Source organism: Bombina bombina, chromosome 1, assembly GCF_027579735.1.
Source record: "Bombina bombina isolate aBomBom1 chromosome 1, aBomBom1.pri, whole genome shotgun sequence".
Lineage (NCBI taxonomy): Eukaryota > Metazoa > Chordata > Amphibia > Anura > Bombinatoridae > Bombina > Bombina bombina.
Genome location: NC_069499.1, coordinates 1,392,985,507 through 1,392,999,710, shown reverse-complemented (window position 1 = coordinate 1,392,999,710; position 14,204 = coordinate 1,392,985,507). Strand labels below are relative to the sequence as shown.

General features: G+C 38.3%; 1 protein-coding gene across 1 annotated transcript in view; it reads left to right on the top strand.

Annotated features, from left to right (window-relative positions):
- Positions 1-3,847: 3,847 nt before the first annotated feature.
- Positions 3,848-14,204, top strand: part of IGSF9 (immunoglobulin superfamily member 9) — a 217,708-nt gene continuing 207,351 nt past the window's right edge. The window contains exons 1-2 of the mRNA XM_053719910.1: positions 3,848-3,899; positions 5,002-5,193. Of these exons, the coding sequence (XP_053575885.1) occupies positions 3,848-3,899; positions 5,002-5,193 (244 nt within the window). The remainder of the gene's footprint in view (positions 3,900-5,001; positions 5,194-14,204) is intronic.

Genomic DNA, 14,204 nt, shown 5'->3' with positions numbered 1-14,204 from the left:
AAAAAACTTTATGGGCTATATAAATAGATCATCTACAAAACATTTATGCAAAGAAAAAATGAGTGTATAATGTCCCTTTAATTTATTTAATTATAGTGTGGTGTTAGTGTAACTTAAGTTAGGTTTTATTTAACAGGTACTTTTGTATTTATTTTAGCTAGGTAGTTATTAAATAGTTAATAACTATTTAATAACTATTCTACCTAGTTAAAATAAATACAAACTTGACTGTAAAATTAAAAATAAACCCTAAGATAGCTACAATGTAACTATTAGTTATATTGTAGCTAGCTTAGGGTTTATTTTATAGGTAAGTATTTAGTTTTAAATAGGAATTATTTAGTTAATGATAGGAATATTTATTTAGATTTATTTAAATTATATTTAAGTTAGTGGGTGTTAGGTTTAGGGTTAGACTTAGATTTAGGGGTTAATAACTTTAATATAGTGGCAGCGACGTTAGGGGCGCCAGATTAGAGGTAAATAAATGTAGGTAGGTGGCGGCGATGTTAGGAACAGCAGATTAGGGGTTAATAATATTTAACTAATGTTTGCGAGGCGGGAGTGTGGCGGTTTAGGGGTTAATATGTTTATCATAGTGGCGGCGACGTTGGGGGCGGCAGATTAGGGGTTAAAAAGTGTAGGTAGGTTGTGGCGACATTGGGGGCGGCAGATTAGGGGTTAATAAATATAATGTAGGTGTTGGCGATGTTGGGGGCAGCAGATTAGGGGTTCATAAATATAATGTAGGTGGCGGCGGTGTACGAAGCGGCAGATTAGGGGTTAATAATTTTATTATAGTATTTGCGATGCGGGAAGGCCTCGGTTTAGGGGTTAATGGGTAGTTTATGTGTATTAGTGTACTTTTTAGCACTTTAATTTTATGCTACGGCGTTGTACCATAAAACTCATAACTACTGACTTTTAAATGCATTCGGGATCTTGACAGGGTAGGGTGTGCCTCCCAGGACAGTGTTAGGACCTCTTAACGCTGCTTTTTTACCCTAACGCACAACTCGTAATCTAGCCGTATGAAAAGATTTCTCTCAAGGAAAATCATAGAATTCAAAAGGTGATACTCCATTCACATCCCTCTGACATTCAGTGAATTCTGAGAAGAATCTGGCTTCAAAATGCTGAGAAGCGCATATCACAGAAGAAAATCAGGCACAAACATACTTCACCACCTCCATATGGAGGCAAAGTTTGTAAAAACTAAATTGTGGGTGTGGTTAGGGGTGTATTTATAGGCATTTTGAGGTTTGGTAAACTTTGTCCCTCCTGGTAGGTTTGTATATCCCATACGTCACTAGCTCATGGACTCTTGCCAATTACATGAAAGAAATCTGTTTTACAACTATTAGCTAAGATACAAAATAGTTTTGTGTTTTTTTTTTTATTTTTAGTTAAGCTTTGGCGATAGATTAAAGAGAAAATATTTAAAATCCAGAGGTTTATTGCTATGTAAAATATTAATTTTAGATAACACCTCTTTCCAAAACGGTTGAATATTCATGAACGTCCACCATATATGTAGCATGGAACCCAAATCCCCACATCCCCACCAACAGCGGTCTGATGCTCCAGTAAAGATACGTTTTAACCTCATTAGTGTCATATACCATCGTAACAAGAGCTTGTAACTGGTCTCTAAAATATTGGTTGATACAGAAACTTTGGCAGTGGACACAAATATCCGTTGCCACTCTTTTTTTTTTTTTTTTGTGAGGTCTGCGGGGAGTTCTTTGTGCCAGGACATAACATAGCTACATAGCTAGGGGGTAGATAATGTTGATTTGAAACAGTAATTTTATATGACAGTGAGAGAGAGAGAGTGGCTCAGTAATATAGTGATAAAACATAATATTTTAAAAGGGGATAGGTTTCTAGTTAGGAGGTTTTGTACTTGTTTGTGTCAATGAAATGGTTTAATTGTAAGTAGTAAAACCACATTGTGAAAAAATCTTTGCCCAAGCTTTCTAGGGAAGACTTAAATTTGAGTTTAGAGTTCTCCAAAACAGTATAGATGGGGTTTAAATAATGTATAACTGTAATTTCTCTAGGTATACATGTGAAACCTGGAGGAAACTCAGGGTTTCCCAGGATTGGGGACGGGGGGTCAATGGCGACAGGACTGAAGATATTGCTATAATTGTAGACCACACTTGAAATGTGGGAAAGTGCTTTATACAGGGATAATTAACAGCAGTATTGGACAACCAACATTGATTACCTAAGTTTGGGTATTCCAGATAATTCATGTTCCAATTGAATCCATCTCTTATTCTTTTTATTACACCAATCTTTAATAAGTTGCAGGAATGTTGTGATACAATATCGCTTTAAGTTAGGCAGGCCTAGACCTCCCATGGTAGTAGGCAGATAAAGCATGTTTCTCGCTATTCTCGGAAATTTCCCATCCCATAAGAATCTGTTCACCAAGGTCTGGAGCTTATTTAAATAGGAATCTGGAAGTGATAAAAGGAAGGTTTGAAAGAGATAAAGTATACTCGCTAAGAAAATAATTTTGAGTTAACACCTTTTTGCTGCATTTGTTTTTCAATAACCATATTCCTGCCACCACTTGCCTTATTTGCAGAAGCAAATCCAGACCTGTTACTGAAGTAAATACAGCCAGCCACAATTATTTTGTTAGAACCCCCAACCCCCCTGCAATTTGCAGACTTAGATTACAGGAAAACTATGCATAATTAAACATTTTTTATTACAATCTCTTTCATGTCACTTTGACAAATCCCTAGTTCCAGTTATGCAGCTAGCCTAACACCTAATATTGTTTCATGCTTCACAATATTCCTCCTAAGCTTGAGATATATATATATATATATATATATATATATATATATATATATACACTGTATATATTTTATTTTAACACTTGGCTTCAAGGAGATTAAGGTCTAATTGGCACAGAGGTTTGTTTGATCAGCTATCAGAGAACTCTAAGCAATCACACGTAACTTTGGAATTTCAAACCTTGCTTTTTCCCCTTCCCCCTGTCAATCTGAACTATGCTGGGTATTGTAAAACTGGACAGTGTGTGTGGGTAGGTGTGGACTGAGCCAATATTGACTCTGAACTGTCAGTAAGTGTTAGATTTTTTTTTTTCAGACTGGTTACTGACCTCTGAATTGATTTTGTTTTTTTTTAAACAGAACTCTAAGAATTATACAGAGGGACACCTGCCATATAGAGAGAGAGAAAAGACAGACACATCCTCCATAACAAGTAGTGGACTTCAATTGCAGTGGACTTCAATTAATGACTCAAGCCACAGCGGACATCATCTGCCACTTTCAAACCCAGATATTGTTCAATGTACTGGATCCTCATATTGGAAGTTCTCTTGGTTGGCATTCCGACATTGAAGTTTCTTATTTTGGGCTCTTTGATCTGCACTGGGATTTTTTGGTTTCCTGAGGTGATCTCCTGATGCTGCAGAAAAGGCCAGCTGCATTTCCCTTTGGTGGCTTCTTGTGTTCGGCCGGCAGATCTGTGCTATGCATTGGTGCTTTTGGATATCTTGCCTCAGCCTGTTTTCCTGCTACATTGAAGGTGTGTGGTTTCACTCAGTTTCCAACCCCCAAAAATAAATTAACCATAACTACATAGGAAGTTGGTAAAGGATTTAAAAGGGAAATGTATTTTTTATATTCTCAAAAATTACATTTTGTTAACAGTGAATAGTAGAGTTTCAATAGACATAAAATGCGAACAAAAGTTTTGCAAATAAAATGCTCTGTTTTGTTAGTGCATTTTATTTTTAAATTCCTTTTTCTGCAGAGAGGTTAGCAGGACACTAATGGTGATTGGTTAATATGTAAGTATGCCACTTCTTATTGGCTCAATTCATTGCTCTTCTGTGTGCAAATTGAATTGTGAGTTTAACCACTTATTAGACATTAAAAATGATTACAAGTGGCAAGCTAACTAAATATTTCGCTCAAATGTTAACTGCACTCAAAATATTTTTTTTTTGTGTGGCTGGGTTAATGTGCGCTATACAACTTGAAAGTAAAGAGTTAGCGGATATCACGACTGCGTTAACTTCTCCCATAGGCTTCAGTGGGGCACGCTGTTCAAAAAAAAGCCTAACATTTATCTCTACTGCGCTAACCCAACACCGCATTAGACCAACAATGCTAAAGCCGAAGGTAGTTATGAATATTTTACATAGAAGAATTTTTTTTTTTTTAAAGCAGGGATGTTAGCTCAGGGGTGTGCATGTGTCTGGAGCACTATGGGCTCGATTTATCAAGCCTTCTCCGGCACTACGACTGCAGGTCCTCACAAGAGAACCTGCAGTCCGTATTTACAAAGCAGCCGTCATCAGACCACTGCTTCCTACACTTTTCTCCACCTCTTAGGTGGAGAATTTCAATCTCCCCGGTCTCGTCCAATGCTGCCCCCTGCCCGCGCACAGCCAATCACGCGCGGGCAGGGGGCAGCATTGCATGCGAGCACAAAATAGCGCTAGCGTGCAATGTTAAATTTCGCCAGCTGACTTCTGTCCACTAGAGGCGAACTGCGGTGGACAGGGTCGCATATGTACACCCCTGTGCGCCGTAGCTTGATAAATCGAGAACTATACGGCAGCAGTTTTGCAAGAATATTACCCATTTGCGAGAGGACTAGATGGCAGCACTATTTCCTGCTGTGTAGTGCTCCATGCACCTACCTAGGTAACTCTTCAACAAAGAATACCATGAGAATGAAGCAAATTTGATAACAAAAGTAAATTGGAAACTTTTCTTAAAATGTATTAATGGAACACATATATGTAAAATGAATGATTGATTATTGTTTTTATAAAATGTATTATGCTTAAACAAAGTATATAAAACTGAATGCATTTTTCTATAACCCTTGAACCTAAATTTCCATATGTGTATAACTTTGTCCTTTTATTTGTGACTTTCCGTGAAAATTCCCTTTATTTTCTTTCCAACATACTAAGTCGATCTCTTTTTACTTTTCCAGGTACCCTCCAATCAGACTCCCAGACTGTAGTTGGGCGTGTAGGTGAAAGCGCGTTGTTGGGGTGCAGCCTCCTCCACCAGGACGCGGGGCGCCCTCCTATTTATGTAATTGAGTGGGTGCGCTTTGGCTTCATCCTTCCCATCTTTATCAAGTTTGGCTTGTACTCACCACGTGTGGACCCTCAGTATCTAGGTAAGCTCTGTGCTTGTCAGTACTCTCCAGTATTTTCTTGAAAGTGAATGTAAAGTTTAATGAATATGTGCCCGGTATCTAAAAATACTCTTAAAAACAGGGGCACTTTCATTCATTAAACTTTACATTGAAGCTTCTTTTTTTAAATTACTTACCTTTTCTTTATGGAAAGCAGACCAGCGATCCTCCGCCCACAGCTCCTGCTGTATTGAGCATAGCGATGACGAATCTCGACTTCCTCCAATCGTTGCATGCCCCATTTGGCGTCCAGCTTGTGAGGCAATGGAACGATTAGAGAAAGCCGGATTCGTCATCGTTGTGCTAACTACAGCAAGAGCTGCGGGCGGAGGATCACCAGTCTGCTTTCCATGAAACAAAGGTAAGTATTTTAAAAAAGAGGCTTAAATGTAAAGTTTAGTGAATGAAGTGCCCCTGTTTTTAAGAGTATTTTAGATACAGAGCACTTATTCATTAAACTTGTACCAGATAGTGGCTAAACAAACAGACAGCATTAGAGTGACATATTATTATGGTCAGGTTGGAATATTAGATACAGCTATCCAAAAGTATATATTATGTGTGGATTGGAACAGTGCTTTAGTATTCATTCTCCAGGATAGAATGTTTGTTAAAAATAATAAATAAATATATATATATATATAATGTTTCTATTAATGTCTCTAATGCCATCCTTGGAGCTTTAACAACGGGGGCAGTTCCCTATCTGTCATCATGGTATTACTTAGACAAATGTTACCCAACTTGTTGTATTATACAGATCCAGATCTGGTTAGGCAGGACAGGTGAGCAGGCTAAGGAATGCGGAAGTGTTTCTTAGATGTCTTTGTTATTCAGTGTTGTAAGGTGACTCAGTGTGATCTGCTGTATGTCAGGTTTGGCCATCAATACAAATGATTTATTTTTAAAATCTTTGTGAAAAAATACCCCAAGGGAGTTTATTTTGTGTGCCCTGTTTTACAACCATATCCTAATACATTTGTTAAGAATGTTTTCTTTTTAAAATCTTAAACTCTTCAAGATACACATTTAATACTACTATAAAGTATTTCCTGTAATATGAATTTGTGACAATGATGCTCTGAACAATCCGTATTGTCAGTTTTTTCCTATCTGTTCTCAGACTTCATGTTTCTGTATATTAACCCCTTGGCTGCTAATGAAGACTGTAGAGCAGTACTACACAGTGCTTTGTGACCTTTCTGGTAGACATTTGGGGAAATTCCTGTCCTGGGTTATATCCCAAAATCTTGGCCATCAGATTATTTTAATGTATCCATAAGGACAGTAATACTTACAGGGAGTGCAGAATTATTAGGCAAGTTGTATTTTTGAGGATTGATTTTATTATTGAACAACAACCATGTTCTCAATGAACCCAAAAAACTCATTAATATCAAAGCTGAATAGTTTTGGAAGTAGTTTTTAGTTTGTTTTTAGTTATAGCTATTTTAGGGGGATATCTGTGTGTGCAGGTGACTATTACTGTGCATAATTATTAGGCAACTTAACAAAAAACAAATATATACCCATTTCAATTTTGTATTTTTACCAGTGAAACCAATATAACATCTCAACATTCACAAATATACATTTCTGACATTCAAAAACAAATCAGTGACCAATATAGCCACCTTTCTTTGCAAGGACACTCAAAAGCCTGCCATCCATGGATTCTGTCAGTGTTTTGATCTGTTCACCATCAACATTGCGTGCAGCAGCAACCACAGCCTCCCAGACACTGTTCAGAGAGGTGTACTGTTTTCCCTCCTTGTAAATCTCACATTTGATGATGGACCACAGGTTCTCAATGGGGTTCAGATCAGGTGAAGAAGGAGGCCATGTCATTAGATTTTCTTCTTTTATACCCTTTCTTGCCAGCCATGCTGTGGTGTACTTGGACGCGTGTGATGGAGCATTGTCCTGCATGAAAATCATGTTTTTCTTGAAGGATGCAGACTTCTTCCTGTACCACTGCTTGAAGAAGGTGTCTTCCAGAAACTGGCAGTAGGACTGGGAGTTGAGCTTGACTCCATCCTCAACCCGAAAAGCCCCACAAGCTCATCTTTGATGATACCAGCCCAAACCAGTACTCCACCTCCACCTTGCTGGCGTCTGAGTCGGACTGGAGCTCTCTGCCCTTTACCAATCCAGCCACGGGCCCATCCATCTGGCCCATCAAGACTCACTCTCATTTCATCGGTCCATAAAACCTTAGAAAAATCAGTCTTGAGATATTTCTTGGCCCAGTCTTGATGTTTCAGCTTGTGTGTCTTGTTCAGTGGTGGTCGTCTTTCAGCCTTTCTTACCTTGGCCATGTCTCTGAGTATTGCACACCTTGTGCTTTTGGGCACTCCAGTGATGTTGCAGCTCTGAAATATGGCCAAACTGGTGGCAAGTGGCATCTTGGCAGCTGCACGCTTGACTTTTCTCAGTTCATGGGCAGTTATTTTGCGCCTTGGTTTTTCCACACGCTTCTTGCGACCCTGTTGACTATTTTGAATGAAACGCTTGATTGTTCGATGATCACGCTTCAGAAGCTTTGCAATTTTAAGAGTGCTGCATCCCTCTGCAAGATATCTCACTATTTTTGACTTTTCTGAGCCTGTCAAGTCCTTCTTTTGACCCATTTTGCCAAAGGAAAGGAAGTTGCCTAATAATTATGCACATCTGATATAGGGTGTTGATGTCATTAGACCACACCCCTTCTCATTACAGAGATGCACATCACCTAATATGCTTAATTGGTAGTAGGCTTTCGCGCCTATACAGCTTGGAGTAAGACAACATGCATAAAGAGGATGATGTGGTCAAAATATTCATTTGCCTAATAATTCTGCACTCCCTGTATTTTGCTGCAAGCCTACAGTCCCCACTATATTTTATATATTTTTTGTAACTCAGTGGAGCCTCTTTGACATTGGGAGGAACCATATAAAGCTGTTCACAGAACATTGTATTATGTATTGTATTGCAATTTAAGCTTTGGTAGTTTTACTTCCACAATTTTTGTCTGGTATAAAAAAAAACCTTGAGAATTACTTTCTGTTTATTTTTGTTTCATAAAGGGTCAAATAATACAATACAATATTCTATGGCATTAGAGCATTTTCTTATTTCATTCTTTGCCTTTATCTATGTGCTTAACCACCTAAAAAGAGTCAGCTTTAGAATGACAATGCACTGCCAGTCCTGAGCTCAACATGAACAGCTGAGCCAATCAGAAGTGGCATATGTGCGTAGCTGCCAATCGTTGGTTGTGTTCAGCTGGAGTACATTGCTGTAATGGAGTCCCTTTGTGGAGGTTGAACACACAGTTACATGAAACAGTATTACTAAAAAATCCTATTATAATGCATTTGATCATTTTCTTATTGCGCTTCAATTTCCGACGTGCCCACACACATAAACAGTGCTCACTCTTTTTCTATTAATTAGCATTTTTTTAAGTTGTTTTCATAACGTGTCACTAGAAATAAACATTTTTATATAACATTTAATTGATTTTATTTTCTTTTTATTTACCTATTTAGAGCCATATTACAAGTGGCTCGCTAACAGTTACGCGATATCGGGAATATGGGATCGGGTTTGCGCGCAAGTAGGGTGTTCGTTTTTTTACACCACATTTTGAGTTCTATGGGGCAATACGTTAACAGGGTCGCTATATTCTAAGTTCGGCTTTTTGTACGCATTGGGTTAGCAAACTTTTTACTTTTAACTTAATACGAGCGCTACCCGACACAAGCAAAAACCTTACTTCTAGTGAAGATAGTGCGGGAGCGTTTGATACCGCTCCACTTTTAATCTAATGGCACACATTTTAAAAGGACATTATAGTGCAAAATTCACAAGAGTATATCATTTTAACACTATTAACCCTGCAAGTTGCAAATGATTGTCGCTTGGCTCACATGTACTCAAGACCAGCAGTTCTCTGCAGCGCCGGGATGGTATTTTAACTATGTGTTTAATTCCTTTGTGGGTGTTAAACACATAGCCTTGCAGGGTGTTATAGGGTACATAGCTCAGAGCAGCTCACAATACTAAGGTACCAGACATGTAATAGTTTTAAGAGCTTCATTTTATATAAGTTTGGGCTGGAAGGAGACAAAAAGTTATGAGGTAGGCAAAGAATCTTAGGAGCCATGACTTCCTGACTCCTGGGAGTTTGGCAAGCTCTACTTTTAAAATATTTTCTTTTCTCATTCATATCATGCTTTTTATTTGTTTAATTTATTCACATTCTGATAGGTTAGCGATAGGTTTCTCGGGAGATAATTAATTCTTCAGTGCTTGCCAGGTAGAAAACAGGTAGTCGACACCTATACAAATGTTTGGTCTGTGATGATAGACACAGTTCACAATGCAACACCACCACCTCTGTTAAATGGTATCCTGGAAGTGTTACACACAAGCACAATCACAATCACATACTGTTATATTCTATAAGGTGATTATGTCAAGTCCTTAGCTATAAAGTGGGTCATGCAGTTGTCTCATTAAGTGTTTGCAAGATTTCCTGGCTATCCAGTAATGCATTGTAAGACCCTGTGGCAAATGGAGGGTTAAAAAGAAGAAATTCCGTCTAAGTTCTTAAGATGCCCTGTGGTTTGGCTTGGGCCTCATTCCAAGGTTAGGGGTGTCAGACTGCATTAATCACGCTTCACAGCAGATGGAGGAGGCGGATGAGAGAGGGGTAAGGGCACTACTTCATAATTTCTTACGACTCTCTTATAGGTGGGAATATCGTTACGGATTTACTTGCCAATAGATATGGGCGTAGCTTGATAGACATGCAAATAGATTCTGCCTGGGATAAGAACCAGAGGATCCATTGAGTTTGCCCATAATTCCTTCTGATATTGAAGCTTAATTTCTTCTCACGATAGCCTTATTTACAACCCAGGCATTCTTGAATTCCCTTAAGGGGATTTCTCCTTACCATTTCTACTGGAAGTCTGTTCCATGAATTAACCACCCCTTGTGGAAAAAGAAAAAGAAAAAATGTGCTTTTGCATATGGTTCTGGTGCTGTTTTTGTATGAAAAATGCAAATGACTCCAGAACCTATTACCATCCAACTTGAGATCATGACCCTCTGTTCTGATGTTGGTGTTTTGTGTTTTCAATCCCTTAATATACTTGTAGTTTTCTAGACTGATATTAGTAAATATGTAGATAAACCATACAAAGAGAAAGGTACAATTCTTTATTTGGGTAGAAAAATATAGAAGGATAGATTTGAATACAGTCATTTTTAAATAGATCCATGTATTCCCTATAGACTGATAGATAAACCAGATATAATCTAATAGACTGAAAGAGTCCCATTACCTTTTTCCTTCTGTGTACAGAGTTGTTATTGAGGCCCTATACGCTTGTTTTAATAATACGCTCATTGTTTGCACCCATCTCTGTATAAGCTGCAAGCTCGAGAGCCTCTGCAGCATTATTCCAATTGACATGGATTCTGTGCTACGTTGCCTGCCCGTTAAAAAGTGCATGGGAGGGTGAAGCCCATCCTGTGGTTACAAGCAGGTCATTAGGAGAACTGACTGTCATATATCCAACTAACTGGGAGAATGAATTAGGGAAAGGGGAGGCTGTTATTATCTCTTATTATCTGGTACACACAGGCATTGTCTGCTCTTGAAAACACAAATGGACTTTTTATTGTACTCACAGGGGAAGCGATGCTTATGGTCATTAATGAAGCCAACGGTCAGATACTAACTTACTGCAGATCTCCAGGCTGCCTGGCTGTATATAGAGCCAAAAAAATGTTCAGCACTATTTATATATGTGCATGATATATCTGCTGGAATTAAAGTATACTGTAATAATTAGATGGTCCATTTTAACAGTATAAATGCAATTGTCAGCAATATGATTATTTATATGTTAATAAAGTTACATAGCACTATCCAAAATACTTTAGTCTATTGTTTTATGCCATTTACAGACTGGTCCACCCTCTCTAGTTTCACTAATAAATTATTTATTCTATGCAGCTGATTCACTAAATAAAGGGTTCTGTGAGTTTCAGGGAATAAAATAATATAGGGAGTAAAATGGTGGTGTTCAAGTCAGTTGTCTTGTAATGTAGTGGCTTTGGCCAGTATGGTCTGACAGACTGGTGTCCAGTTGTGTTGTCATTTGGTGTCGGACCCGTTATTAAAGGGACACTAAACCCAAACATTTTCTTTCATAATTCAGACAGAGAATACAATTTTAAATAACATTCCAATTTACTTCTATTATCTAATTTGCTTTATTCTTTAGATATCCTTAGTTAAAGAAATAGCAATGCACACGGGTGAGCCAATCAAATGAGGCATCTATGTGCAGCCACCAACCAGAAGCTACTGAGCCTATCTAGATATGCTTTTCAGGAAAAAATATCAAGAGAATGAAGCAAATTAGATAATAGAAGTAAATTAAAAAGTTGTTTAAAATGGTATTCTCTATCTGAATAATGAAATAAAATATTTGGGTTTAATGTCCCTTTAAGTACATAACAGTTTTGTTTGTATATAAATAGAAGTAAATATCATTGAGGGGAAAATGGTTTTGCATTGTGGCCTATCTCAGTTACACTTTTACAATACCAGTGTTTAGTGTTTGCAGTTTCTGTCCTAATCCGTGATGCTCCCCTCCCCCACCTTCCCATAAAACACAGCAGGTGTATTGTTGCAAGCTGTCCTGTAACACAATATGTGGTCTATATATTACACAAAGATGTAGATGCTTCATTCATGGAATCCTTACATCTTTCCGCATCTGTCTTTATGATTTTATTGAAAGACATGTCTGTGTGCTTGTATATACTATTGTAGGTTTCACAAGGTCACATGACGGATGATACTATAAGCAGTTAACTTTGTTTTTTTATTTAACAACAAAATTCATTTATTTTCTGAATGTTGATCACCTAATTTATTTGTTCTCAGATTATTTTACCTTTTGATGGTAACTAACTAGAAATATAATAGGTTTCTCTCACTCAAACTGTTTATAATGGTGTGGTGTAATTAATAAGACTGGTATGTACATATTGTGCAATTGTGCTCCTCCTTTACACAAGGTGATCTACAAGACTTGTATGTTCTATAAGGTTAACTGTTGGGGGAGAAGGTGAGGGATGTAGGGTATGGGACCCTGCCCAAGTGAGTAAAAAAAAAAAATCCAGTGGTTTCATTAAAACCCTCCTCAAAAAGTCTAGTGCTACAACCAAAGACCCTATAAGTGTATGAATTGTACCTATATAGTGCCAGATTACAAGTGGAGCGGTATTTAATGCTCCTGCTCGCACATTAATTCTACTAGAAGTAGTAAGCTGTTTGTGCGCGTCGGTAGCGCTTGTATTACAAATTAAAAGCGAAAACATTTTTACTTGCGCGCTAACCTGATGCGCACAAAAAGTCGAAGTTAGGATATTGCGCGTGCGTTTTTACGTATTCCCGCTTAGAAGTCAATGGAGCAAAAAAAGGGGGACAAATACCGTACTTGTGCACAGACTTGATCGCATATTCTCAAGTGTGCTAACCCAACATAAAAATATAAATTTCTTTCCTAAGATATGGAGAGTCCACAACATCATTCCAATTACTAGTGGGAATATCACTTCAGGCCAGCAGGAGGTGGCAAAGAGCACCACAGCAAAGCTGTTAAGTGTCACTCCCCTACCCATAATCCCCAGTCATTCTCTTTGCCTCTGTCAATAGAGGAGGTGAAGTTCGGTGTCTGAAGATTTGAATTCCTTTTTCGGGTACTTTTCCCTGCAAGCAAGGATTTTGAGTTTAGCTGTGTCCACGTCAATCTCTTCAGTAGAGTAGTGGTGGCTTTTAAGCAGTTAGAAAGTTGTGGGGTGGTCCTTGCTTAGTTTTCTAACATGTTTGCTGCCCTTGGTATAGAAAGCCAGAGTTGGTTACTTTTTTCTTTCTTTTTCTACAGGTCTCTGTAAGGAGTATGTGTCCTTTCACACCTTGTAAGCTGTCTAAATGCCTGACAGCTGCATATGCAGGTAAGTGCTTTTGTCTTCTAGGTATTGGAGACTCGTACTTCAAGAAAATGTAGCTGCAATTTCTGTTTGGGACATTTTATATCCTTTTAGATAGGATATTTATTGGCAGGATGCAGGCACTGGTTTAATGTGACTTGAAGACTGAAGGGTTAATGATAAAGTTTAGCCTTTGTTTTTATTGTGGCTCACAAGTATTACTTAGAGGGCTTGCAGCAGCATGGAGTTCACAGCGTTTACTTCACTTTAGGATGTTGTAAAAACAGTGAAAATGCCTTACAATCTACTTCACACAAGATGTGGGTGTGTTTTGTGATAGACCGCTCTATGTTAAGTGATGCCGGTCTTTTGTCAGAATTGCGCACTTTCACGTTTTAACTGTGCAGTTGTTTTGGCCGGATGGTCATGTGACCCGCTCTTCCGCTTTCAGATCACTAAGCGGAGTGGCGTCTTTGATATTCCAACATTGCCGATCCTGAGTGTGAGACAGGAGGGTGCTGTGTCGTTTCTCCTTACTAGTTTGGTTATCGGAGGTCAGGTAGGGCACCTCAGTATATCTGGGGTGTAGAGGTAGCATGAATTTAATATTGTTGATTTCTTTTTTGTTGCGTTATCGGTCTGAGGTAAAAAGAACCTCTTAAAGTGACAGTAGCTTTAAATTTCTTTTGAACAATATGGATATGGATCAAGAATCACTTGCTTGTGACAAATGCTTATTATGCCTAGAGGCACACATGGTTTTGCCTATGCAATTTTGTGCTGTTTGCTTCAATGTAAAGATAAATTGTTCGCCTCTGAGCCCAATGTCTCTCAGGATGTTGCTGTTCAGGCAATGCCACATCTTTCTCCTCAAACGTCCCAAGCCTCAATAGTGTCACATATAGTGCCCTGCAGTTCCTCTCAGCCTCCTGTAGGAGTTTATGTGCCATCAGATTTTGTGGCACAGATATCTTCTGCGATATCTGTGGCAT